Genomic DNA, 23,812 nt, shown 5'->3' on the forward strand with positions numbered 1-23,812 from the left:
CCGAGTCGACCCTGCTTTCTGAGTTGCTCTTGTCTTCTGGCAGCTCTGCGCATGCTCACACTGGGAACGAGCTCCAGCTGTTCCTCTGCCTCACTGCTGTCTACCTCCCTCTCTGCCTCCAACGCAGAGCCTTCGTCCGAGCTTTCCTCAGCCCCCAGGACTGGCCCAAGTTCCTCCCCAACCTCCTCACTGTCTGACTCTGCTGCCAGCTCTGCTGGCTGCCGGCGGGCCACAACAACAGGGAAGGTGGTGAAGACTGAAGGCATTGGCGCGGGGAGAAAGGATTAACATCGCCCCACTCCCAGATTTCTCTTGCTGAACTTGTGAATGAAAGGACTTCCGATTTTTCACTTCAAGGCAATGTTTCTGGCTGGGGGGATTCTGGGAATTGAAGTCCTCCCGTCTTCAGATTGCCAAGGTTGCGATAGTGGGTGGGACTTGTGGTCTTGGCTCCGCCCAAGGGAGGCGGGCCTGTAAGAAACGGGGCTCCCTCCCTATGGCCAGATTTTAAATTCAGGCTCCTCTGTTGGTTTCAACCTCTTTGGTCTCCCCAAATCTCCCCCTCCCCCAGGGGTGGGTTGGTACCGGTTCGCCCCAGTTCAGGCGAACTGGTAGCGGCGGTGAGAGGCTCCACCCACCCTCCCAGACATCATCAAAAACACTCTGCACATGCACAGAACCTTCTGTGCATACACAGAAGCGCCGCACGCTCGCAACGGCGAACTGGTAGCGCCGGGATTTGAATCTCACTACTGTCCTGTCCCCCCCCACCGATCATTACCTCTTGGTAACGGCGTTGTGGTATTCCATGTAGGTCCTGCCGTCAAAGGCGATGGCTTCCGAGTCTCCGGCTGCCTTCTCGGTGAGAACTGGAGGGAGGAAAGGAAGCAAAACTTGAGAACAGTCCACCGGTGCCTGATTGCGACCCTGAAAATCCCCAGCCGGCAAGGCCGACAGGAGGTCCTGTGTCTCAGTAGAATCTCAGCAAGCTTTGTATCTCATGCAGAGGGCGGGGTGGGTGTGGAGACAGGAAATCCAGAATTTTGATCATTTCAGGCTGGGAAATATCCTGCCTCAAAATCCCACTTCCAGCCGGTCATGAGAAGACAGTAAGAACACTTAGCACTTATATATCGCTTTGCGGTGCTTCGCAGCCCTCTCTAAGCGGTTTACAGAGTCAGCCTATTGGCCCCAACAATCTAGGTCCTCATTTTACCGGAAGGATGAGTCAACCTTGAGCCGGTCAGGATCGAACTGCTGGCAGTGGGCAAAGTTATCCTGCAATACTGCATTCTAACCACTGAGAGGGAAGGAGGGAGGAAAGGAGGGAGGAAGGAAGGATTCAATTTACCCACTAAGAGGTTTACAGAGTCAGCCTATTGCCCCCAACAATCTGGGTCCTCGTTTTATCCACCTCGGAAGGATTGGAAGGCTGAGTCAACCTGGAGGCTGGTGAGATTCGAACTGCCAAATTGCAGTCAGCGGAAGTAGCCTGCAGTGCAATAACACATTCTAACCATGCGCTCCCCCCACCGCATCCATCCATCCATCCATCCATCCATCCATCCATCCATCCATCCATCCAAATAGCACTTAAGACTTATATACCGCTTCGCAGTGCTTTTACAGCCCCCTCTCTAAACAGTTTACAGAGTCAACATATTGCCCCCACAACAATCTGGGTCCTCATTTTACCAACCTCGGAAGGATGGAAGGCTGAGTCAATCTTGAGCCAGTCGGTCAGGATCGAACTCCTGGCTGTGGGCTGAGTCAGCCTGCAACACCGCATTCGAACCACTCTGCCACCACGGCTCTTGGGAGTTCCCTAGACCAGAGGTCTCCAACCCTGGCAACTTTAAGACTTGTGGACTTCAACACCCAGAATTCCTCAGCCAGCAAAGCTGGGAGTTGAAGTCCACAAGTCTTAAAGTTGCCAAGGTTGGGAACCCTTGCCCTAGACCCAAATTTTGATTCAATAGAAAGAAGCCCCTTGAGCTCTCCTCGGGGGTGGGGGGTTCTATCTCTTCTACACTATCAAGGACCAGTCTGGTTATGGGTCAAGAGAAAGTCAAGATCTCCTTCCAAGGTCCACAGCAGTTTTCTCTGCCCACCCAGACTCACCTTTCTCGCAGTGGGTCCCGAAGAAGCCTCTGGGGCAGGTGCATTCGTAAGTTTCCAGACGGGGTTTGCAGGTCCCTCTGTTTTGGCATGGGCTGGGCTTTTGAGTGCAGGGATGGGAGCGGAAAGGCGAAATCTCAACAGCGCTGCGGATGTTCTCCTCCTTCAGGACGGGGGTCCCTTTGATGGAAATCTTCAAGCCACGGAAGAGAAGGAAGAGAGGAAGGATTAGACTAGACTAGACTAGAATAACAGAGTTAGAGAATAACGAGGAAGATGTTCCTTACCTTCTGAATGGCTCCGTCAAAGCTAGCAGATACCGCGGCAGCCCGAGCCAGTTGGCTGAAGTCCGGTGCGCCCCCGACGTAGAGGGGTTCCTTTAAATTAAGTGAGGTGTGGGGCAACTGGATAAAAAGGGGAGGGGAAAACAAATTCATTGAGAATGGAAGTCTGGAAGATCTAGCAATGGCATCCAGCCACTACAATCAAACTTCTTAGGATCTCTTTGAAGGCGAACGTATGTACAATATTACAGAGGAATACTGTTTTCGCGGAGGACAGGACCTTTATAATTACTGTATGTTTTGCTCTGTAAGACGCACTTTTTTGTCTCCCAAAAGTGGGTGGAAATGACTGTCCGTCTTATGGAACGAATATTGCCGAAGCCCCGCCCACCCGCCAGCTCCCACCCTTCGGCTGTTTTTGGCCTCCGCCGAAAACGGGACACATGGAGGCCGAAAACGGGACACGCGGAGGCCAAAAATGGGACGTACAGAGGCCGAAAATGGGGCAAAAGGGTGAAAATGGGACTAAAGGCTGAAAACAGGACGTGCGGAAGTTTAAAACGGGACATGTAGAAGCCAAAAATGGGAAGTGCGGAGGCCAAAACAGGGCAAAAGGGTGAAAACGGGATTAAAGGCTGAAAACAGGACGCACGGAGGCTGAAAACGGGGCACGCAGAGGCCAAAAACGGGCGGGACAAAAGGGTGAAAACGGGACTAAAGGCTGAAAACAGGACGCACAGAGGCTGAAAACGGGATGTGCAGAAGCTGAAAACGGGGCGAAAGGCTGAAAACAGGATGCACGGAGGCTGAAAACAGGACATGCAGAGGCCGAAAACAGGACGTGTGGAGGCCAAAAACAGGGTGAAAATGGGACGCGCAGAGGCTGAAAACGGGACGCACGGAGGCCGAAAACAGGGCACGCAGAGGCCAAAAACGGGACGCGCGGAGGCAAAAAACAGGAGTGCGTCTTATGGAGCCAAAAATACAGTATATTTAACTGATGGTTGATTAGACCTTGTTGCGGGAAGAGAGGTACGTGTGTCCTCAGCAAACCAATTTAGCAAGGAACCAGCCCAACCAATTTTTAGTCGGTTTCTTCGGTGCCTTTCATCTTCTGTTAACCCACGGAAAAAAAAGTATGCCAATCAGAGTTGGTTTTAAAAGGGGGGGGGGAGTTTAGCTCATTACGGCTGCAAGATTAACAGCTTGTTAAGAGATTTAATCTGGTCCTATTCACCCCATTTCCCCCACCGGGGTTCAGTCCTGCCAGAGATATTCTACATCAAATCTAGAATTGTGGCAAGGGAAGGAAAAGGACCGTTTCAGCTTCCCCAAATCATAAGCCGTGGTTTAGCGAACCCCGATTTCCCCCCTTTATCAAAAAGGCACCGTCGCGGCTTCAAATTCACGGTGTTAAAAAGGGAACTATCTAATGTTGTGAAAAGCATTAATGATGGAAAATGGCTCGAGGGGCTTACACACAACTAATTATTGTGGATGGAGAGATTCTCTTAACGAGAAAAAGGAAACGTCTATGCTAAAAAAAAAAAAGGTGATTATACAATGGGGAAAAAAAAACCCAGGGAGATGATAAGTCTATTAATATTATTGGTGTTGGGATAGGGAAAGCAAAAAAAAAAAAACCAAAAAACCCGATGGAAATGAGATGAGGATGAGAGAGTGGGTTATACTTATCTCTTTACCTTACGAGATTTCTGATATCCAGACAGCAAGGAAAAGGAAGAGGAGGAGGAGGAGAAGAGGAGGAGGAGGAGGAGGGAGAAACGCAAATGGGAATCAAAAGAGAAAACAGAGAGAAAAGATCAGCGATATGGACACCACCACAAACACAGAGAGTTGCAAGATTCATTAAATCCCCACTTGCAGCCTCTGAGACAGAAAAGGCAGGAAGGAGAAACAGATCACTGGGGAAGACCGGGTGTCAGGGGTTCTGACGGATTCGCTAACTAAATCATGAGCCTCGAGCCAAGCTTCAAAAGAAATCCAGAAATCCAGTTACTTATTAGAACCCAATCATGACCCTGGTTCTCCCCTCCCCCCAGGGTGTGTCATCAATCACATTCGCCAAGGGAGCAATTTCGTGAGTTGTAGAGATCGCTCCGCTCCGGCTGCTGTGGGTAACCCCGGGAGACAGCCTTGAGAGAGATATGTCTGGAATGCGCTTTTGTATTTTAGCTGCCGTGCTGCTTCGTCGGTTTCCCATCCCCCTTGCCTATGGCAACTCGAGAGCCAGGCCAGGGATGCTTTGCGAGTTGACACCGGGTTCATATCAATATCAAACTGCCCTAAGCAGAGGTAGGGAGAGAGGGAGGATATACAGAGCTACCATAGGGCCGGCTTGGAAATAGTAAAGGACCAGCCCGCAGTGCCTCTGCTAGTGAAAACGGGCCATGGGGAGAGGGGGGGGGCATGGCCGGCCCCCAAGTGACCCGTTTTCAGCACCCTTCCGGCCAAAACAGGACGTGGGGGGGGCTGTTTTGGCTGGCAGGGTGGTCATCCAGCCTGAAAATGGACCACGCGGCAGCCCCCCCCGTGCCCCGTTTTGACCAGTAGGGTGCTGCAGGAGGCTGTCCGTCCCATCTCCTCCCCTACCACCATCCCCGGCCGGCTCGCGGAGGACAACTACAATGCTGATCCAGCTCCTCCCAAGAAATCCAGTTTGACACCTGTGCGTTAGACTGAAAAAAGTTTGCACGTTTCCTACTAAGGGTATTGTTGCGTAGAGGACAGAAAAACTCTCTATTTCTCGTGTCAGGAGTCCTGGGAATTTTTTGCAACGGGTCCTGGATTTGGAGAAGCCTGTTGCAAAAACAGCACGGTGGCTTCTAAGGGGCCAATTAAGAGGCGGAAGAGAGAACGAAAACGGCTGTTGGAATGATCCAGGTCTTGGAAAGAAGGGAGGAAGGAAGGCCAAGAGGGATGGGTGGAATTAACTTGAAAAAAAAAGGATCTGGCTTTAGGGAAAAGGCTCGACCTGGCATTAAACGGTTTTGTGTATTTTCGGGAAGGGGAAGAAGGAAAACATTGGCTCTCTTAAAACCTGAAGACTTCGCTGAGCAAAATGGGTAGCGGGTCAGAATTGGTTAAAAAAAATAAAAATAAAAACCCTGCCTTTTCAGAGCCGATTCTGACTCTCCTTGTAAGGAGGGGACAGCATACAGTAGTGGCCAAAATTGTGGAAACCTTTTTGGGGGGAAAAAGTGTATTTTCTAAAACTTAGCTAATAACACCACATTTTTTGAGGGGGAGTGGTACCATAAAATTATACATCGATGGAAAGATCATTTAATCAAGAATGTAATGCCATCACTTTGATGAAGGATTTGCTATTAGAATAGCAGTGACAGTGCTAGAAAAGTGAAAGAGGTAGAAAAAAACGAGATATACACAAAAATTATCACGGTAGAAAAAACGAGATATATCAAAATGATCCCCATAGAAAAAACGAGCTATGCAAAAATGATCAAAAATGGTCAGTTAATACTCAGTTGGGTAACTTTTAGCATGAATGATGCCAATGTCTTCCCATGGAGTGAATCGAGTTTTTTAGTTCTGCAGCTGCTATAATGCGAAACCAAGATTGAATGATGGCTTCTATTAACTGGGTTTTATTGCTGGGTCGCTTCTGACTAACAAGTTTCTTTAGTCGGCTCCCTAGATTTTCAATGGGGTGAAGGTCTGGGCTGTTCCCAGGCCATTCCAGCAGTGGAATAGGATTATCTTGAAACTCCCCCCCAAAAATGGTGTTATTAGCCATCAAACCTCAAAAATACATTTTTCCCAAAAGGGTTTCCTCAATTTTGGCCACTACTGTACAGGCGGTTCTCGGCTTACAATGGTTCATTTAGTGACCCTTCAAAGTTACAACAGCACTCATGTGACTTATGGCCATTTTTCACAGTTACGACCGTCGGAGCATCTCCATTGAATTTGGACGTGATCCCAATTCAGAGGCTTGGCAACCAGTAGCAGAAATTTTGAGCAGTTCGGAGAATCGGCAAATACCCCCTCTGTCTGGCCCCAGAGTGGGGAGGGAATGGAGATTTTGTAATATCCTTTCCCCAGGAGTGGGGAGGGAATGGGGATTTTGCAGTATCCTTTCCCTGGAGTGGGGAGGGAATGGGGATTTTGCAGTGTCCTTCCCCTGGAGTGGGGAGGGAATGGGGATTTTGCAGTGTCCTTCCACTGAAGTGGGGTGGGAATGGGGATTTTGCAGTATCCTTCCCCCTGGAGTGGGGATTTTGCAGTGTCTTTCCCCTGGAGTGGAGAGGGAATGGGGATTTTGCAGTGTCCTTCCCCTGGAGTGGGGAGGGAATGGGGATTTTGCAGTATCCTTCCCCCAGGAGTGGGGTGGGAATGGGGATTTTGCAGTATCTTTCCCCTGGAGTGGGGTGTGAATGGAAATTTTGCAGTATCCTTCCCCCAGGAGTGGGAATGGGGATTTTGCAGTATCTTTCCCCCAGGAGTGGGGTGGGAATGGGGATTTTGCAGTATCCTTCCCCTGCCACGCCTACCAAGCCACACCACACCACGCCCACCAAGCCACGCCCACAGAACCGGTAGTAAAAAAATTTGGATTTCGCCACTGATTCAGATCATGATAAGGTACCTCTGGGGAAGCCTACGGGAGGCTAAAAAGGGGGTCGGATTGCAATCCTTGTCTGAATTTAAGGAACTGCCCCCCGCAAAGGGATCCCAAACTTGTTCCAAAAGTTTTCGAGAGCGGCCTTAAATTTACCGGCGATTCACCCAAAGTCCGTTCTCCGTTGTTGATTCTCATGATGCCCTTCCGTGCGTTCCTCTCCAGCGAAACACTGACCCAGCTATTCAGAGGGATGGGCTCTCTGCTCCTGGAGGGGTGGGTGGGTGGGTGGGGAAGAAAGAAGGCAAGATATAACACACAAGAGAGAAAAAAAAACCAGAACAAGATGCATTCTATTCTAGGGGTGTCAAACTTGATTTCATTGAGGGCTGTGTTTGACCTCGGAGGGCTGGGGGGTGGCCAGCTCGACGTCACTCGTGTCCAGGGTGGGTGGGTGGGGCACCTGTGGTGGCCACGTGCTAAGGCAGGATTTCCCACACACACCCTCCCTCACTCTCATTATAATCACCTTCCTTCCTTTCTTCCTATTTTATCTCCTTCCTTCCTTCCTATTTCCATCTCCTTCCTTCCTTCCTTCCTTCCTTTTCATTTCCATCTCCTTCCTTCCTTTTCATTTCCATCTCCTTCCTTCCTTCTCATTTCCATCTCCTTCCTTCCTTCTCATTTCCATCTCCTTCCTTCCTTCCTATTTCCACCTCCTTCCTTCCTTCCTTCCTTCCTTTTCATTTCCATCTCCTTCCTTCCTTCCTTTTCATTTCCATCTCCTTCCTTCCTTTTCATTTCCATCTCCTTCCTTCCTTCTCATTTCCATCTCCTTCCTTCCTTCTCATTTCCATCTCCTTCCTTCCTTCCTATTTCCACCTCCTTCCTTCCTTCCTTCCTTCCTTTTCATTTCCATCTCCTTCCTTCCTTCCTTTTCATTTCCATCTCCTTCCTTCCTTTTCATTTCCATCTCCTTCCTTCCTATTTTATCTCTTTCCTTCCTTCTTTCCTTCTCATTTCCATCTCCTTCCTTCCTTCCTTTTCATTTCTATTCCTTCCTCATTTCCATCTCCTTCCTTCCTTCCTATTTCCATCTCCTTCCTTCCTTCCTTCCTTTTCATTTCCATCTCCTTCCTTCCTTTTCATTTCCATCTCCTTCCTTCCTTCCTATTTCCATCTCCTTCCTTTCCTTTCTTTTCATTTCCTTCCTTCCCTCCTTCCTATCTTCCTTCATTTCTTCCTGTCTACCTACCTTGTCTCTTCTTCCTTCCTTTCCTTCCTTTTTCCTTCCTTCCCTCTTCATCTCCTTTCTTCTTCCTTCCCCTTTTTTCCTTAGCTTTCCTTCCTGGCTCTCTTCCCACCTTCCCTTCTTTTTTCTTTGTCTTTCCTCTTTCCCTTTCTCCTTTCCTCTCCCTTCTTGCATGCTCAAATGCAAAAGGGGAAGAAACATTTCTCCTTTCGTTTTTGGTTTTAGTTTGTTTTAAAAGCACTGTGAAGCGGTATAGAAGTCTTAAGGGCTATATATTTTGTATATAGTTATAACCACTGCACATCTCATATTAATGGAAATGTTAATATATTTATGCTTTTAAACTCAATAAAGTTTCTTTTAAAAAAAAAAAAGAAGAAGTCTTAAGGGCTATTGCTATTTTTCCTTACTTGATGACGGCAGCTCCTTTGCCCAGATCGTATCTGTACTCCAGGTATCCATTGTGAAGGGCCAAGGAGATAAAATCGCCTTTGCCATCCGTCTTCTGTCCATTGTAGAAAATTAAACCGTTGGGGTTTCTGCTCAGGAACGCAACTTCCATGGTCATCTTATCCCTGCGGGATTGAACAGAGGTGCATCAGCCACACGGGGAGAAAAAATGGCATTCCAGAGAGCGTTGGATTTCACAACATGTATAGAGAAGATTTAACCATCGTTTTAACTGGGAAAAATAATTTCCCCACGTTGCAAAAGAAGAAGAAGAAAAGGTTTTAAAAAAATGAAAGAAAAAAAAGAAATAGGGCGTATGAATATTTCATCTGGAAATTTGACCTGATTCCTGTCTGTATCCGATAGGGAATCAAGCCCGAGAGGATTTTGAGTTCTCGAAATGAATTAAAGAGGCCTCCAAACAGATTTCGGCAACTTCTCTGCTTGTCAAAGCCCCCTCAAATCAGTTCGATAAGAGAAGATAATGGTCTTTTCCCGTGAACCGCGTTTAAAAAAAAAAAGAAGAAAGAAATTCGGTGGAATGAATCGATTCAGCTGCTGAATCAAAGCGAGGCCATCCTCTCTGAAAATACCAGGGCGAGAGTTCAAAACAAACCGATGATCTAAAATCCCATTTTGACCCAATTCACACATCCCTGGAGAGAGAGAGAGAGAGAAAAAAAAAAGGAATGAAAGAGGGGGGGGGAAAGAGTGGAAAAAGGTAAAGATTCCCCTCGCATATATGTGCTAGTCGTTCCTGACTCTAGGGGGCATTGCTCATCTCCCTTTCAAAGCCGAAGAGCCAGCGCTGTCCGAAGACGTCTCCGTGGTCATGTGGCCGGCATGGCTCAATGCCAAAGGCGCACGGAACGCTGTTCCCTTCCCACCAAAGGTGGTCCCTATTTTTCTACTTTGCATTTTTTACCTGCTTTCGAGCTGCTAGGTTGGCAGAAGCTGAGACAAGTCACGGGAGCTCACCCCATTACGCGGCACCAGGGACTCGAACCGCTGAACTGCCGACCTTTCGATCGACAAGCTCAGCGTCTCAGCCACTGAGCCACCGCGTAAGAAGGAAAAGAAAGGCTCTACAGGGAGTCCTCGGTTTACGATCATTTGTTTACCAACCGTTCAAAGTTTACAAGGGCGCTGAAGAAAGGCCAGTCCTCGCACTTACGACTGTGGCTGCATTCCTCACGATCACGTGATCCAAATTGGCAATGGGAATGTACTTTATGTGGCAGCGTTATAAAGGTCTTGTGATCGTAATCTTCCCAGCTGGCTTCTGGGGGGAAATCTGGATTCGTTTAATGGCCACATGATTCACTTAACAACTGCAGTCGTTCGCTCAATGATCATGGCAAAACAGGTTATAAAATCGGGCATGACTTCACTTAGGGTTAAGACCATCTCCATCAACATTGACAGGGCAACCCACTAGAATATAAACTGAGAGCAAACCCCACTCTTTCTAGCACTGATTATGTTACCTAGTTGGGTAATGAAACTGTCTGTAAGAAAACAAGCCAGCTCAGAGATCACCAAGGATCCCTCATGTCAACCCTGAGGTACAAATATTCTCCTTTCTTTCTTTCTTTCTTTCTTTCTTTCTTTCTTTCTTTCTTTCTTTCTTTCTTTCTTTCTTTCTCTCTCTCTTTCTTCTTTCTTTCTTTTCTTTCTTTTTCTTTCTCCCTCTATTTCTTTCTCCCTCCCTCCCTCTCTCCATTCCATCCCTTCCTTCCTTCCTTCCTTTTCTTTCTTTTTCTTTCTTTCTTTCTTTCTTTCTTTCTTTCTTTCTTTCTTTCTTTTTCTTTCTTTCTTCTTTCTCTCCCTCCCTCCCATCCCTTTCTTTCTTTTTCTTTTTCCCTTTCTCTTTCTCTCTCTCTCCCTCCCTCCATTCCATTCCATCCCTTTCTTTGTTTGTTTGTTTGTTTGTTTCTTTCTTTCTTTCTCTTTCTTCTTTCTTTCTTTCTTTTTCTTTTTCCCTCTCTCTCCCTCCCTCCATTCCAACTCTTTCTTTCTTTCTTTCTTTCTTTCTTTCTTTCTTTCTTTCTTTCTTTCTTTCTTTCTTTCTTTCTTTCTTCCTTCTTTCTCTCTCTCTCCCTCCCTCCCATCCCTTTCTTTCTTTCTTTCTTTTTCTCTCTCTCTTTCTTTCTCTCTCTCCCTCCATTCCATCCATTTCTTTCTTTCTTTCTTTCTTTCTTTCTTTCTTTCTTTCTTTCTTTCTTTCTTTCTTTCTTTCTTTCTTCCTTCCTTCCTTCCTTCCTTCCTTCCTTCCTTCCTTCCTTCCGTCCGTACTAGCCCTGATAATGTTACCTAGTTGGGTAATGAAACTGTCTGTAAGAAAACAAGCCAGCTCAGAGAGCACCAAGGAGCCCTCAAGGGTCTAATTTTCTTGAAGCAGCGAGGAAGGGAAAGGAAGAGACAAGGAAAAGGAAGAAGAAGAAGAAAAAAAAAACGTACTGTAGATCTGGCACAAATGTTTGGAGACCGTTCAGCTCCAGGTATGAGAATCCGTTGAATTCCGGCAGGAAAGGCACGGTCTGATCCATTTCTGCAACTAAGAGAGGGAAGGAGAAGAAGTGATGCGGATAAAATAACAAAAGTCACTTACTGGATGTGTGCTAAGTGCTGTTTGATTGAATAAATTGGGTTTGTGTCTTTAAGGTAAAGCAAAGGTAAAGGTTCCCATCACATGCATGTGCTAGTTGTTCCTGACTCTAGGGAGCGGTGCTCATCTCCGTTTCAAAGCCAAAGAGCCAGCACTGTCCGAAGACGTGTTTTTGGTCATGTGGCCGGCATGACTCAATGCCAAAGGCACACGGAATGCTGTTCCCTTCCCACCAAAGGTGGTCCCTATTTTTCTACTTGCATTTTTTTTTTTACGTGCTTTCAAACTGCTAGATTGGCAGAAGCTGGGACAAGGCACGGGAGTTCATTCTATTACACGGCACTAGGGATTCGAACCGCTGAACTGCCGACCTTTCGATTGACAAGCTCAGCGTCTTAGCACCTCGGCAACCATGCCAAGGTTGCCAAGGATCCTTCCTTGCTTGCAATTCTGATTTCAGCAACTTGGATGATTTATCGCAGCCGCGTCCTCATCTCATCTTTCCTGGGTCCCGCTTACCTGATTCGCAGAATTCGCCTCCTCGTCCCATGGGGCATTCACATTTCGATCCGCCTTCCGGCAACACCAAGCAGGTGGCGGAGAGGTGGCAGGGGTTGGGGTCGCAGGGGTTCCTCTCATCGGCACAGGTGGGTCCTAGGCAGCGATGGGTTTCAGGTTAGGTTACTACCGGTTCACCACACGCATGCACGCTCTCTTTGTACACATACATAGCTGGTTCACGTGTGCGCCTGCCTTCCGTGTATGTGCCCGGCCTTCCGCGCAGGCACTTTGCTTGCACACATACCTTCCGCGCAAGCCTAAATAGGATGGCATAGAGCCAGGGCGAGTGGGCAGGCCCACCCGCGATTTCCGCTATCAGTTCGGGCGAACCGATCCGAACCGGCTGAATACCATCAATACCAATAGCACTGATGATGTTATCTATTTGGGTAATAAAACATCTGCATTCTATTCTATTCTATTCTATTCTATTCTATTCTATTCTATTCTATTCTATTCTATTCTTTCTTCTCTATTCTATTCACTCTGTTCTATTCTATTCTATTCTATTCTATTCTATTCTATTCTATTCTATTCACTCTTCTCTTCTCTTCTCTTCTCTTCTCTATTCTATTCACTTGTCTCTGTTTTTGTCTATTCTATTCTATTGATATATAATCTTATGGTACTATTCCCCACCCCCCAAAAATGGTATTATTAGCTCGTTTTAGAAAATACACTTTTCCCAAAAGAGAGAGGGAGAGAGAGAGAGAGAGAGAGAGAGAGAGAGAGAGAGAGAGAGGGAGGGAAAGAGAGGGAGAGAGGAAGAGAAAGTGAGAGGAAGAGAGAGAGAGAGGGAGGGAGGGAGAGAGAGGGAGAGAGGAAGAGAAAGTGAGAGGAAGAGAGAGGGGGGAGGGAGAGGGAGAGGGAGAGAGAGAGAGAGAGAGAGAGAGAGAGGGAGAGAGAGAGGTTCTGCCTACCTGTATAACCATTCAGACACTCGCAGTGAAACATCTCGGCTTCCATGGTATGGCAGAGCCCGCCGTGGTGGCACGGATTGGGCTGGCAAGGGTTGTTGCCACACTCCCCCACTCCGCTGCCGTACAGCACATCGTCGCCTTTCTCTCGCAGGTCGTACATCTGGTTGTTGACATCCAACAGACGGATGCAGCCCTTCAGACCAGCAGTGACCGACGTGCGCTCGGCCATCCTAGGAAGGAGGACAGACAAGGAAATTATCCCAAGATTTCGACTTTCAGAAGTTGGGTTTCCCAAAGGAGCCTTAAACCCGAGTCTCACTATTGGCTCAGGATTGTCTAAAATCCCGCTTCTAGACTTAAAACTCTCCAGCTGGGTATGGAATCTCAGCCAAGGAATGGGACCAGAAGTGGGTTTCAGCAGGTTCTGACCAGTTCTGGAGAGCCGGTAGCGGAAATTTTGAGTAGTTCAGAGAACCAGTCGTAAAAATTCTGACTGGCACCGCCCCCATCTATTCTCCGCCTCCCGAGTCCCAGCTGAAATTTTGGGCTTACCGTATTTTTCGGAGTATAAGACGCACCTACCTTTTTTGGGGAGGAAAACAAGAAAAAAAAAATCTGCCTCTGCCTCCCAGCAATTTGCCTCCTTGAAGCAAATGGGGCGTGGAGGCGGCTATAGGCCATGGCAATCCCTGCAGCCTGAAACAGCTGATGGTCGGGAGGCCGATCCAACCGACAATCAGCTGCTTGTGCTAATTAGGCTCTGCTGAAGCTGACACTAAAATGAGCTGTTTGCTGCACGGAGGTAAATTGCTGGGAGGCAGAGGCCAAACGGTGGGGGCCGGCCGGTGGGCGGGGCTACATTCGGTGTATAAGACGCACCCAAATTTTCACCCTCTTTTAGGGGGGGAAAGTATGTCTTATACTCCGAAAAATAACAGTAATTTATGACCGTAAGTGGAGGGCCACCTATTGTCAGGGTTCGATATCGTCTCAAATAAAATAAATTGCATTTCCAAACAGATAGTCTTTGAAGAAATCTTTCATTTTATTAAGCACGACAATCTGCCCCCGATCGTGGCGTAGCCAACTCTGACTTCCTGACCCCAAACCCTCCCTTTCCGTTCCCCAAATCTCTGCGTCTCATTGGCCTTCTTCCAAATCACTCTCCCCATGTCTACTACTTAAGCTCCCAGGAATGTCCCCCCTCCCTCTCATCTCCTAGGGGATATTATCTTCAAGGAAAATAAGTAGGTGAAATGTCAAGCGTCCTCTTGCCAGCTGCCCCCCTCTTCTCCTTCTTATGTCAGCACTAGAGTAAATGCAGGTTGAAGTGCTGACATCTATATGGGACAGGGGCAAAACACTAGTTGGACTTCTGCCTGTGTCATTCTCAACTGCCCTAAGGGGTGTGAAGACACAACATCCAGCCCCTTTGGGGAAGCAAAGTAAATCAGGGGCGTCTGAATGGGAGAACGGCTGGGAAAAAAACCCCTTGCAATCTCCCTGTTGATTTTCAAAAGCTCGTTAAGATTGCAAAAATGAGCAAATGCAGCAATTTTTGTTTTGGGTTGGTAATTTCTTGATTTGATGAGATGCTAACAGATTTGTCCTAGTTCTGTATTCATATGATGTGGACGCCTGTTTTTTTTTTTTTAAATTGCTTTAATTACTGTGATGCATATTCATTTCCTTTCTGACTGCATACCCTGTTTTCGCGAAAATAAGTCCCAACCGGAAAATAAGCCCTACCATGATTTTTCAGGATGCTCATAACATAAGCCATACCCCAAAAATAAGCCCCAGTTAAGATTGTCAGCCAGATGGATGCATTTAGATGCATTTTGTCTGAAGTGGTATAGGGTTTCCTGCCTGAGCAGGGGGTTGGACTAGAAGACCTCCCAAGCTCCCTTCCAACTCTGTTATTCTAATTCTAAAATGACTCACACAGCAATTTGGTCCTCCGGAGCCCCTCCGACAAAGAGATCAGTGTCGAGATTCAGCCCGTCGGTTCCACTTGGGCTCTCGCCATGCACGTGGGGCTCCCCGTCCACGGACAGCACGCCGTTCCTCCGGTTCCGATTGACCACAAGCGCATGCCACTGGCCAGGCTCAACGGGCACCTTGCTGGTGATCACGCCTGTCCCCGAGCCGGTGTTGAACCTGGGAGAGATTGTCACAAGTTTTGACATGATAGTTACTGAACAGTCACCCACACCCTGCTGTCTAGTTCAGTGGCACCCAAGTTTTTGGACATCAAGTCTTTCAAGGGAGAATTGACAGTCCCAGACCTTATCTGGCTTGGAGAGTTGCCAGGCCGATATCTTCAAAACTTGGCAGGGAGTCTCAGGAGAGTCAAGAACCAATTAGGCTAACTAATTGTCTCCTGCAAACTCCACTCCCCTTTTGCTCCTCTTTTATTCCCTCTGGGAGGGGTCCTTCATCATCCACCTGTGGCTTTACTCCTGAGTCGCCCCTTGTTCCTTAGCTGTTCCCTTCTCCTTGCAGCTCACACTGGGAACAGGCTCCAGCTGTTCTTCTGCCCCACTGATGTCCAACTCCGAAGGCAGCTGACAACTGTCAGACGGCCCTGGCCCCCTCTCTGCCTCCGACGCAGAGCCCTCATCGGAGCCTTCCCCAGACTCCAGGACTGGCCCATGTTCCTCCCCAATCTCCTCACTGTCCGAATCTGCTACCAGCTCCGCTGGCCACTGGCGGGCTACAACACTACCTCCCCTACCCCCCCCAAGACTCTGCAGCCCGTCAGGCCATCCCTCACCTGAGCTCCACGAATCCGTTCACCAGCGCCAGGGAGAGGAAGTCCTTCCCACGGTTCTGCCCGTTGTACAGGAGCAGCCCGCTCAGCTCGGAGGCCCGGAATTCCATGGCGATACGTACGGTGTGATAGGCCTTCATCATTTTGAACGCCAGGTAGGACTTCCCGCCAAAGCTGGGGATGAAGTATCGGACGGCTGCGACGGGCAGAGAATGCACACGGAAAGGTGCGTGTTAGGATCAGGAGGAAGAATGCAGGGGGTGGACTTCAAAAATTTTAGCAAGGGGTCCTCTGCCTGGTTGCTGGGTGGGCGTGGCCATGGTGGGGATGGCCTAGTCGGCCTCCTGCATTACAGGGTGTGTGTGTGTTGGTAATTTTGCTCTCCCCGGGCTCCGGAGGCTTTCCTCAAGCATCCGGGAAGGCAAAAAAGGCCTCCCCAGGCTCCGGAGGCCCTCTGGTCCTAACTTCCAATAGGTCTGTTTTTTGCCCTCCTTGAACCTCTGTGTGCACCCTGCACCCAAAACGGGACTCCTGGGGACTCCTGGGAGGAGAGGGGCAGGGTGGGTGGGGCCAGCCAGGAGTGGGATTTGAGGGTTCTCCAAACTGCACAGAATCTTAGCTAGAGGTTCTCCCGAACCCCTGCAAACCCCCAGCAGCCCCACCCCTGGGTTGTGGGGAGGGAGGGGGGGATTTCCCCAGGGATCCTGCATTATTCCATTATTCAAGCAAGAGCTTTTATATCCATGGGGCTAAAAGCACCTTTCTTGTTTTTTTAATGAACTCTCACCATGTGCTTTACATCTGCAAATCTTTTTCCCATGAGCGTGTTGCGGGATAAAAAAAAAAGACCCTTTCTTTACAAAAACGTAGGTGTGCTGCATTTACCCACCCACTCCCCCTCTTTCGGCTTCGAATGCCCCATTCATCCGAAAAGCAGGAATGCACTCTCAATAGCGGGGCCCCCCTCCTGCGAGATCACTTGGCCGTATAATGCTGTCTCTTTGTTCTGGGGCTGCCTGGCGCTTAGAGCCATTTGGGGAGTGGGGATGGGGGGAGGCCGAAAGATCAGCCGTAAATAAATCAAAGGAAACATGCAAGTTGTGATGCCTGAGCTGAGAAGCAGAAATGGGGTGCTTCACCCCAGTTTTAGAACATAGAATAACAGGGCTGGAAGCTTAGTCCAACCTCCTGCTCAGGCAGGAAACCCTGTACCATTCCAGACAAATGGCCATGTCTATTCTCGTCTTAAAAGCCTCCACTGATAGTGTCCTGATTCAGCACCCCAAACACGACAAACCCTCTGAAGTGAACTCAAAAGATTCCTTTATTAGGAAAATGCCGGCAGCCCCCGTAAAGAAGTTTCTCTCTCAGGACTAACAAGTCCATCCAGCCGGAAGATGAATTGTTGTCTGCCACATCTGTTCATCTCCGCCCCCTGCCCTTTATCCCGAGAGTTAGGATGGGGCTTCGCTAGCAGTGGTGACTCTTCTGTCCCAAGGACCGGCCCATAGATTTCCAGTGCTCTCCTCTCCTCTGCCTTCTGCGCAACTGTGCGTCAGGCACTGGACCCAGCTGTTCCTCCTCCTCCTCATCAGCCACCTCCAGACCTGGGGGCTGTTGACTCTCCATCTGAGGGCTGGCGGACAGATCAGGCTCCGCCTCTGTCTCTCTTTCTCTGCCAGATCCATTCCCTCTTCCCCCTCGGAGATCTCAGGTTGCCTTGAGGCTGACCCTGACTCCCACGCCTCCTCCTCCTCCTCGGATTCGACTGCTGGAGGGGCCGGCGGCCGACAGGCCACAGCGCCAATTATTCCATTCATGAATTGTTCTCACCGTCAGGAAATTTCATCTTCGAACTTACATTTCTCACAAACCGCTCCTCCTTTTCCTGCAGGGCAGCTGCAAGTGAAGTCTCGGCCGTCGTCCTCGCAGGTGCCACCATGCAAGCATGGGTGAGAGTCACAGGGCCGCAGGGGCTTCTTGGTGGTGGGTATAGGGCGCATGGGTTTCTTCCGGTCAGTAGAGGTTGGAAGGGTGGTGCTGGGCTTTTTGGTGGTAGCTCCCCCAGAGGATTTCCCATTCATCCGTCCTGGATTGAAGTTCCGGGGTGTCGTGATGTTGGGGAACCTCTGGGAGCTGGCGGCCGTAGGAGCCATCGTGGTGGCGATCGTGGTCGTGGTGGTCGTGGTGAAGAGCTGGGGGATCCAGTCTAGAACGAGAGGAAGAGGAAGCGGAGAGGGTTGGAAAGCTGCCACAAGACACAAGATGGTGGCAGACTCAGACAGTGAGGAGGTTGGGGAGGAGCGTGGGCCAGTTCTGGAGCCTGGGGAGGGCTCTGATGAGGGCTCTGCACCAGAGGCAGAGATGGGGCCAGGGCTGTCTGACAGTTGTCAGCTGCCTTCGGAGTCGGACATCAGTGGATCAGAAGAACAGCTGGAGCCTGTTCCCAGTGTGCGCATGCACAGAGCTGCCAGGAGAAGGAACAGCTAAAGAACAAGGGTTGACTTAGGAGTAAAGTCACAGGTGGATGGTGAGATGGGAATGTGGAGGAAGGGAGGGAGGGGATGGGAGAGAGGAAGAAAGGAAGGAAGGAAGGAAGGAAAGAAAGGAGGGAGGGAGGGAGGAGGGAGGGAGGAAGGAAGGAAGGAAGGAAGGAAGGAAGGAAGGAAGGAAGGAAGGAAGGAAGGGAGAGATGAAAATGGGAAGAGGGTTGGGGGAGAGGGAGGAAAAAAAGGGAAAGGAGGAAGGAAGGAGAGAGGGAGGCATGGAGGGGAGAGAGGGAAGGCCTGAAGGAGGAATGGAGCAAAAGGAAGGAAGGAAGGAAGGAAGGAAGGAAGGAAGGAAGGAAAGAAGGAGAAAGTAAAGGGAAAAAAAGGGAAAAGAGGAAAGAAAAAAAGATACCAAAGTCCATGAACTTGATGTTCTCTTGCTGGGGTCTCTTCACCAAGATTGTTTTCTTCTTAGAGGCTTTGATCTGCTTCAAAAGTGCCCTCTGGATGTCAGCAGCCGTGTAAGAAGTCGCTGCAAACATCAAGGAAAAAGAAGAAACAGGAGCCTTGAAGGGGCATCCTTTACCTTGAAGCCAACAAACCCCCCCCCCCACACACAGACAGACAGGGTCCCCCCCCCAACCGGGCTCAGCTTCCCATCCCTTTCGTTTCGCTAAGCCAAAAGATACGCCTTAAAAGGGGTTTCAAAATGAAAAAGCAAAAGACCGCTATATTTTTTGTATGTGTGCCCACCGGCTGGTAAAAAGGCTTTGAACTAAGAACAGGTCTTTTGGCTCAAAAGAAAGAAGAAGAAGAAGGGGGGGGAAAAAAGAGGGAGAGGGATTTTGAACGTTGATCCCGCATTATTAAAAAAAAAAAAAAAGCAGAAAATCGGGGACCGGATTCCGTTGGCATCGTTTTGCCTGCCCAGAAATTCCCAGCAAATAAACATCAAACAAACCAACATTCATCGGGGGGGGGGTGAGGGGGGGAAAGCAGAGTTTATTCTAATCTCCCCCTGCCCCGAATCCTTCAGCTTTAAAAATGGAGAGAACAATGGCAATAGGACAATACAAATACTTAGGCTCAGAGGTGGGTTTCAGCAGGTTCTGGCGAACTGGTAGCGGAAATTTTGAGTTAGTTCGGAGAACCGGTAGTAAAAATTCTGACTGGCCTCCGCCCCCATCTATTCTCTGCCTCCTGAGTCCCAGCTAATCGGGAGGAAACGAGGATTTTGTAGTAACCTTCCGCTGGATTGGGGTGGGAATGAAGATTTTACAGTATCCTTCCCTTGCCACGCCCACCAAGCCACACCCACAGAACCAGTAGTAAAAATTCTGACTGGCCCCGCCCCCACCTATTCTCTGCCTCCTGAGTCCCAGCTGATCGGGAGGGAATAGGGATTTTTTTTTTTAATTTGATTTATATGCCGCCCTTCTCCGGAGGCTCAGGGCGGCTTACAGTGCGTTAAGCAATAGCCTTCATACTTTTGTATATTTTATACAAAGTCAGCTTATTGCCCCCACAAACTGGGTCCTCAATTTACCTACCTTAGAAAGGATGGAAGGCTGAGTCAACCTTGAGCCTGGCAAGATTCGAACTTACTTTAATTGCAGATAGCTGGTGTTAAATTACAGTGCCTTTGTCTGCAGAGCTATCCAGGCTCTTTTTTGCAGTAACCTTCCCCTGGATTGGGGTGGGAATGAAGATTTTACAGTATCCTTCCCTTGCCACGCCCACCAAGCCACACCCACAGAACCGGTAGTAAAAATATTAGAAATCCACCACTGCTTAGGCTTTCAATTTCCATCATCCTTGACCCTCCCAATTGGCCAACCTGGCCAAGAGAGGATGGGAGTTTTAAGGTTCCCAGCAGACCCAGTGAAATTGAAACGAAAGAATGGGACAAAGACTAGGAAAAAGCTTTCTTCTCCCTTTCAACCTGGACTACCTTGCAGGGTTGTTGTGGCAGAGGAGGGTTTAGACGGAGCTGGCTCAGGAATTTTGGGAGTTGAAGTCCACAGACTGTAAAGGGGCCTGTTCATTGATTGAATTCAAACCGACCAACACATCCGTCCTCTTCTAATAACCAAGAGATGCGCCTGCATCTCAAAACGCTTGTGGGAACCAGATTTGGACTCACCTGGGTCAAAATGAGACTCCACAATGACCCTGACGGCGCTGCTTTGGCCCAGATGTCGCACCTGGACACTCCTGAAATCCCTCTTCACCTCCGAGTTGCGGAAAAGCTCATCCAGCTGTCAAGAAAATGAAACGAAACAACAACAAAAAGTTTAGGGACCAGCAGTCTTCTGATATATCTCAGGGGCTGCCCCAAAGAAGAAGGAGTCAAGCTATTCTCCAAAGCACCTGAGGGCAGGACAAGAAACAACGGGTGGAAACTAATCAAGGAGAGACGCAACCAAGAACTAAGGAGAAATTCCCTAACAGTGAGAACAATTAACCAGTGGAACAACTTGCCACCAGAAGTTGTGAATGCTCCAACACTGGAAGTTTTTAAGAGGATGTTGGATAACCATTTGTCTGAAGTGGTGTAGGGTTTCCTGCCTAAGCAGGGGGTTGGACTAGAAGACCTCCAAGGTCCCTTCCAACTCTGTCATTCTAATTCTATTCTATTCTATTCTATTCTATTCTATTCTATTCTATTCTATTCCATTTTTCTAATTCTAATTCTAATTCATTCCGTTCCATTCTATTTTTCTTAATCTATTGTATTCTATTCTATTCTATACTATTCTATTCTATTTCATTTTTCTAATTCTAATTCATTCTATTCTATTCTATTCTATTCTATTCTATTCTATTCTATTTCATTTTTCTAATTCTAATTCATTCTATTCTATTCTATTCTATTCTATTCTATTCTATTCTATTCTATTCCATTCCATTCCATTCTTCTAATTCTAATTCATTCCATTCCATTCTATTTTTCTTATTCTATTCTATTCTATTCTATTCTATTCTATTCTATTCTATTCTATTCTATTCTATTCTATTCTAATCTAATCTAATCTAATCTAATCCTAATTAACCTGAAGACTTGGCTGTTGAAGCAAATAGGCTGACTCTGATTCTGGGTTTTATTATTTATTAGTTAATTTGGTTTAAAAAATGGGATTTTGTTGTACATGTTTTTAACTTGTGTTCGCCGCCCTGAGTTCTTCTGGAGAAGGGCGGCATATAAATACATGAAATAAATAAATAAATAAATAAATAAATAAATAAATAAATAATAAATAAATAAATAAATAAATAAATAAATAAATAAATAATTCTCTTCTCGTGCAAGAGCTGGATTTTAGTCAGGTGGACCGACAGGGATGCCGATCCCCGTGGCAAAAGAGAGCCACGACTCCCCCCCCCCACAAGTGGGGGAAAAGCCGCTGTGGCCTTGGTTTTTTTTCTTTTTCCCCTTCCTGTCCTTGCTTACCACACTTTCGATGCTTCGGGCCGTCTCCCCAAAAAGCTCCGATTTGGGATCGGCCATTTCCGGGGTGTAAAAGAGCTCCTGGTCTTCCACCTCTTCCAAAATCAGGACCCCTTGGAAGACTTTGGTGGCTGCAGGGGAGAAGAAAAAGGGCATGGGGAGGGGGCCGTGGGGGGGGGGTGGACAAAGCCAGGAAGAAACAGTTGGGTTAACGTTGACTGTGAAAACCAACCCAGGAATCACGGTTGATATATCGAGTGTTCGAAACCCGTTAAAAAAGAGTGTTCAGTCCCTCGTCAGCAAGGGAGAAGCGACAAGATGGCGGCTGATGAACAGAGCTGCGGGTTCAGGGTTAGTCGGAATGGATCAGAAGGAGGGTTATGGGGGAGGGTTAGTACTTTGAAGGGGGACAGACCCGGGTAGCCGAAAGCCCCGGTTGTGAGAACTGGCAAAGAGTTTACCATAACAAGTTCCTCCAAGTTGCAGCCTGGGTGGGGACCCTCCTGGACCGGCTGGGTAACGAGAGAAAGAGGGTTAGCTGGGGCCGAGAGAGAGAGAGAGACAGAGAGACAGAGAGAGAGAAAACACACATTGACTACTGAAAAAAAAAAAAGAGGAAGAGGGGAGGGATTACTAGCATGCAAACACCGGAACAAATGAGGGAGAAAGAAGGGGAGGAGGAATCAGAGAAAGGGAAGGAAGGAAGGAAGATAAGAAGGAAAGAAAAGGGAAGGAGGAAAGAGGAAGGGAAGGAAAAAGAGAAAGGGAAGGAGGAAAGAGAAAGAGGAGGAGAGAGAAAGGGAAGGAGAGAGAAAGGGAAGGAGGAAAGAGAAAGGGAAGGAAAAAGAGAAAGGAAAGGGAAGGGAAAAGAGAAAGGGAAGAAAAGAAAAAGGGAAGGGAAGGAGAAAAGAGAAAGGGAAGGAGAGAGAAAGGGAAGGAGGAAAAGAGAAAGGGAAGGAGAGAGAAAGGGAAGGAGGAAAAGAGAAAGGGAAGGGGGAAAGAGAAAGGGAAGGGGGAAAGAGAAAGGGAAGAAAGAAAGAGAAGAGAAAGGGAAGGAGGAAAGAGGAAGGAAAGGAAAGAGAAAGGGAAGGAAAAAGAGAAAGGGAAGGAGGAAAAGAGAAAGGGAAGGAGAGAGAAAGGGAAGGAGGAAAAGAGAAAGGGAAGGAGAGAGAAAGGGAAGGGGGAAAGAGAAAGGGAAAAAAGAAAGAGAAGAAGAAAAGAGAAAGGGAAGGAGGAAAGAGGAAGGAAAGGAAAGAGAAAGGGAAGGAAAAAGAGAAAGGGAAGGGAAGAGAAAAGAGAAAAGAGAAAGGGAAGGGAAGGGAAGGAGGAAAGAGAAAGGGAAGAGGGAAAGAAAGAAGTAAGGAGGAAAAGAGAAAGGGAAGGAAGGAAAAGAGAAAGGGAAGGAGAAAGGACCCTCCCACTATCATTTCCCTACAGGGTTGAGGCTGATCTGGGTTAGAAAATCCACAGAGTTTGGGAAGCAAAAGCCGCTCTTACGATTCTTGATGAATGTAGTTTTTTTTAATGTACACTGAGAGCGTATGCACTGAAGGCACACAAATTCCTTGTGTGTCCAATCACACTTGGCCAATCAAGAATAAACGAATAAAGAATTAACAAAGAAATCAGCAACAGAACGATCTGAAAATCACGGTCCAATCAGCTCGGCTGCCCCCTATAAACTCATTTGAAATGCACTGGGGGCCATTTGAGTTTTATCAAAGACACCCCAAGAATTGCAGCTGGGCAAAGAAACTGAGGGATGGACCCCAAAATTTAATCATCACCTTCCCCTAAACCCACAGGGGGACACGGTTTGGCTTATTTCTTGAGGATGCTTTTCCTAGAGTTTTGTTCCCAGGTGAAGCCGAGCATCCGCGAAAGAAAGGAAGTGGTTTACCTGGGCAATTACTTCCTTCGGCGTCAGCGGCTGGAGTCTTGCCGTCCGAGCAGCATCCCAGAGGGGTGTTGTAACAGGTGGCTCTCTCGATCAGGTGGGTACTTGGCTCCTTTGGGTCTTCAATTTCTTCCTCACCTGTTCAGCCACAGGAAGAAGGTGTTGTGGCTCCGTTACCTGAGCCTGTGTCATCGGCAGGAGAGGACTCCGAGAGTGAAGGAGAGGAGTTGGCAAGGACTCCCTCTCCAGGACCCTCCTCTCTGGCAATGCCTTCGGTGTCCGCCGAAGGGCAAGAAATAGGGCCGGGGCCAAGCACGTCCACGCAGCCACAGGTGGACAGTGATGAGGGAGATGAGTCTTGGCTGGATCCTCGGCAGCGTCGCAGAGATAAGCACGCGCAACAGAAGAA

General features: G+C 48.2%; 1 protein-coding gene across 3 annotated transcripts in view; it reads right to left on the reverse strand.

Annotated features, from left to right (window-relative positions):
- The window catches only part of AGRN (agrin), a 211,255-nt gene that overhangs the window by 13,044 nt on the left and 174,399 nt on the right, over nt 1–23,812 (reverse strand). For all 3 annotated transcript variants that reach the window (XM_087878878.1, XM_087878877.1, XM_060694175.2), the window contains 15 exons: nt 23,407–23,541; nt 21,510–21,637; nt 20,202–20,316; nt 18,471–18,590; nt 17,431–17,778; nt 15,573–15,765; nt 14,741–14,956; nt 12,797–13,026; nt 11,835–11,969; nt 11,168–11,264; nt 8,668–8,832; nt 7,162–7,273; nt 2,406–2,522; nt 2,122–2,311; nt 782–869 (listed from right to left, as the gene is read on the reverse strand). In XM_087878878.1, coding sequence (XP_087735004.1) covers nt 782–869; nt 2,122–2,311; nt 2,406–2,522; nt 7,162–7,273; nt 8,668–8,832; nt 11,168–11,264; nt 11,835–11,969; nt 12,797–13,026; nt 14,741–14,956; nt 15,573–15,765; nt 17,431–17,778; nt 18,471–18,590; nt 20,202–20,316; nt 21,510–21,637; nt 23,407–23,541 — 2,389 coding nt within the window. The remainder of the gene's footprint in view (nt 1–781; nt 870–2,121; nt 2,312–2,405; nt 2,523–7,161; nt 7,274–8,667; nt 8,833–11,167; nt 11,265–11,834; nt 11,970–12,796; nt 13,027–14,740; nt 14,957–15,572; nt 15,766–17,430; nt 17,779–18,470; nt 18,591–20,201; nt 20,317–21,509; nt 21,638–23,406; nt 23,542–23,812) is intronic.

Source organism: Pantherophis guttatus, chromosome 15 (assembly GCF_059756535.1).
Source record: "Pantherophis guttatus breed Tessera chromosome 15, ASM5975653v1, whole genome shotgun sequence".
Taxonomy (NCBI): Eukaryota; Metazoa; Chordata; class Lepidosauria; order Squamata; family Colubridae; genus Pantherophis; species Pantherophis guttatus.